General features: G+C 46.2%; 1 protein-coding gene across 1 annotated transcript; it reads right to left on the bottom strand.

The window, feature by feature from the left end:
* Positions 1-3245: 3245 nt before the first annotated feature.
* Positions 3246-3739, bottom strand: FIBRA_02826 (uncharacterized protein; the record flags this gene model as incomplete). Its single annotated transcript, XM_012324677.1, has 2 exons — positions 3246-3592; positions 3646-3739. The coding sequence occupies 2 exons, from the start codon at positions 3737-3739 to the stop codon at positions 3246-3248; spliced, it is 441 nt and encodes a 146-aa protein (XP_012180067.1).

The following is a 3739-nucleotide window of genomic DNA, read 5'->3' as shown; positions in this document are numbered from 1 at the left end:
CAAAGGGACAGAATCCGCGATACCCAATTCGCCGATGCATTGATATCAGTCCAAAAAACGCCAGTACAAGAATACATCATAACGCACACGATTGGACATCATTTTTTGAGTTTTCGTACACATTCAAATCAGAAAAAAAGATGCTGGGGATTTCCTCCTCAAATGGCATTACGCCAAGACAACCCTCAGTGGTCACGTTGAAGACTATTCCTGTATCGGCCGTGTATTCGGAGGTTTGAACGTCCCCTCCATCGCACGCAGGCAAAAGACTTTCAATACTAGTACTATCCCTGCCTGGAAGACATGGAAGAATGAAGACGCAAAATTCAGACACGCGAATGATAAACCCCACGGCCACGTACGATTCATGAATCGTTTATGAGGTTTAGAATTAACAACCCCGAACAACAAGAGAGCGCAGAAACATAGACGGTAAATGAGTGTGGGGCCCATCTCGAGACTTGGACGGGGATAGAGAAAGGGACGGGGGGCAGATGCAAGTGCACACCCGTTGCGAGCCCATTTGTACCACATGCATGGTTGATCGAACTGCGAAACCTTGCATAGTCGGACTTGAACTGTAACAAGAGCAACCGCCAGCGATGATGATCAAGTTGAAGGGAGTGATCACAGTACACGGAGAGAAAAGAATATAAGATAGCGGCGTACCCGCAGATGTGAAACAGAATATTGAAATTCGAGGACTGTATCCACGATCATTGTATCAAACAGTCAGTGCCTCGAGGGCCTCAAAGCGTCGTTGATAGCTCGTCGTATGTCTCTGTAGTCGTAACTTATTATACCTTGATCTATCAACAAGAGCTCCGCAGATTCGCCACACCCTCGACCTTCCATTGTTCCGTGGGTGGAATCATGTTCTATTAAATGAACCTTAGACGAATTCCACAGTGAATCCCGAATGAGGCAAAATGCGAACATATTCATACAATAGATGCATCATAGGTTCATCATAATATACGCCCGCTTCTGGTGACGGCACTGAAGTTGGGTGACTCACATTGACGATGCGAACAAAGCGCGAATGATATCGGCAGAACAAACGACAAGAGTCTCACATTCTATAAGCGCCGCAGGACTCAATAGGGGCAAATTCTTGTTTCATAGAGCAATTGCATGAGAATATGTCCCACACGTCGTCTCTTGAGGGGCTGTGTAAAGAGAGATGGATAGAAAGCCACGAAAAGGACTCACGGTTTGGCGCATCTATTGTTGATGGTTATCAAGCTTGTACATTCTCGAAGAACGATGTTCGTCCTTTCGGTAGCACTGAATAGAGGCATGAGCTCCCAAAGCATATGGAGAGATCCATAGAGTATGCAGGTATCCTCGAGAGGTAGTCGCGTGATTTTGAAGCCAGATGGAGCTTCAACTACTGGTATAACGCCAACATTGCATCGACCGTAACCATGCCAATTCAGGACATTCGATACGTCAAGAACTGTATATAATAGGTCAGCCAGCGCGATGCTCGCCCAACCACTTACCGAGTGGCGCCAGAACATTTTGTCCGAATGATGTATAACACGTCAGCATGGAAAGCGTGCGAGCCATCCATCGAACTGAGAAGATACAAAGTAGGGATCATGTTCAACATTCGCAGAGAACTGGCCATACTCCTGACCAATCGCCTCACCGGGCTCGGAAACAATCTGCTCTCCATTGATTAAAGCACTTCTATGCAGATGCTATCTTTCCTCCCACTTTGCGGTCTCTGTTCAAGGCCACGACTGCGTACACATGAGAACGAGGTGCACACACACCTTGAGAGCGCTGTGATCATTTCTCGGGGGTTTGATCTTGCTGGTATCAGTACGGTCGAGCTAGCCTGTTATGACCAACGCAAATATGATACTGTGGGTGTACGGATCGCCGCGTCAACCTCATAAACGCAAACGAAGTTGGTATATCGGCGTGGTAAGATTCAGTGGTCTCGTACCCAAACGTGTCGAGGAGAGCAAGATCGGGATTCGGGGATAAAGGTATGAAAATTGCCTGCATCATGGCATGAACCTGAAGTTGTACGCAGCGCGTGCGACTCGAGTAGCCTGCTGACCGTGATGAGACTCGAACGCAAAGGAATTCGTCCAAGACTCCAAGCGCTACGCGCATACTAGGCGCCACGAACTATTGATAGCAACTATACGGCCAAGCTAAGTAACTAAACTCAATATAATATCTCAATCTCCTATTCACTAAAACTAAAGTCTACAATTTCAAAGCAAGACCTGCCGATACTTTGTAGTCCATACTCTTTGCTGAGGAAAAGATGCCGTGAGCGATGTTCCAGTGTATTCATATACGTGCTGCCACGACTCGATACTAGCTAAACCAATGAAAAAATGAAAATAATGACTCCTACACTTGCTATACACAACGGACGATACGCGCCAAGTCGTTGTCCTCAAAGCTTGATCAGACAACAATGTATACTGACATTGTAGTAACAATTTATATATAATAGAGTTCAAATAGAGTCCATGAGCAAGGGAGCGCTGTCCCGAGAATATCAAACAGATATCGAATATTTGGTCCTACAAGAGCAAAATGTCACAAATAGGAGTAGTACTCGCCCGAATGAGACGTCAAAGATCATGCTGAACGCGCTCTGGGCAAATCCACTCCCTTCACGCGTTAGACCAACATGTGGTAACACATCACGTAGATGGAGAGTATGCCCTATACATAGAATGTTCAGTCTAGTGGAATCATCTCACAAGCCACGCACATGGAAAACTTACGCGATCGTGAAGCTTAGATCAGGAAGTTGCTGACAACCTCCACCATTGATTCCTGATACGCCTGTGGTACATTGACCAGCCACTTGTGCGGCGACCGAGGCCTGATATGACAGCAAATTTATCAAGACATCATTCGGCAAGGGACATTAAAACGACAGCAAGAAAAATGTCAGGAACATAAGCGTAATGTCAAAGTAATGAAGAAGCGTACAAAAGTAGAGTATTCAACCTGCGCGGCTTCGCTCATGGTGTTGATGAAGGCCAGAGCGCAGGTTCCATAAGAATACTGAACTCGGCTCCCCGTTGGCACTGTGAAGCTCCCAGCTGTGTTGGCCATCGAGAAGATTTGCAGGTGGTTCGGTCACACGGTACAATTATATCAACAGCAAGCACATTGTCAAGAATCAAAGAACACACGTACTGTCTGTGTTGAAGTAATCCACCATCGTTTGGCAGTCGCCATCATTCGGCTGAGATCCTAAATTTTCACACGCTAAACTGCCTGTATGTCCGTAATATGGCATGGTTCATGATCAATCCATTAGACGAATGAACAACAGATCCAAAATGTAAGGAATATTTATAATGAGAAAAGCCGGCCGCGAAAGAATAAGCATACGACGTACACGAATCGCTCTGCCTTTTCGTAGCAGATATCGGATAATAATCTCCGTTAATGTTTTGAGAACCTGCGACAGTATCTAGGCCAGCGCCGGGACAGTTCTGAGTGACCACGGTGAACAGTACCCCGACCTCGGCCGTATAATACGTGGTTTCAGGATCCCCACGATCACATGCAGCGACAAGGCTTCCTAGTCCGATAATTGGACTAGCTAAGCGGAAATCAGCACATATCAGGATTCAACAAACAATAGAAGCCATTTACGACTATCATCCCGCCTCCTAAGACCATGGTGTTTGGAATGAACAAGGACGAAGAAGAGGGCACTGAAGTAGAGGTAAACGAATGAAAGGCCCAT

Source organism: Fibroporia radiculosa (assembly GCF_000313525.1).
Source record: "Fibroporia radiculosa TFFH 294 genomic supercontigs, scaffold1430, whole genome shotgun sequence".
NCBI lineage: Eukaryota > Fungi > Basidiomycota > Agaricomycetes > Polyporales > Fibroporiaceae > Fibroporia > Fibroporia radiculosa.
The sequence above is the reverse complement of the archived record's forward strand: the minus strand, read 5'-3'. Positions and strand labels throughout refer to the sequence as shown.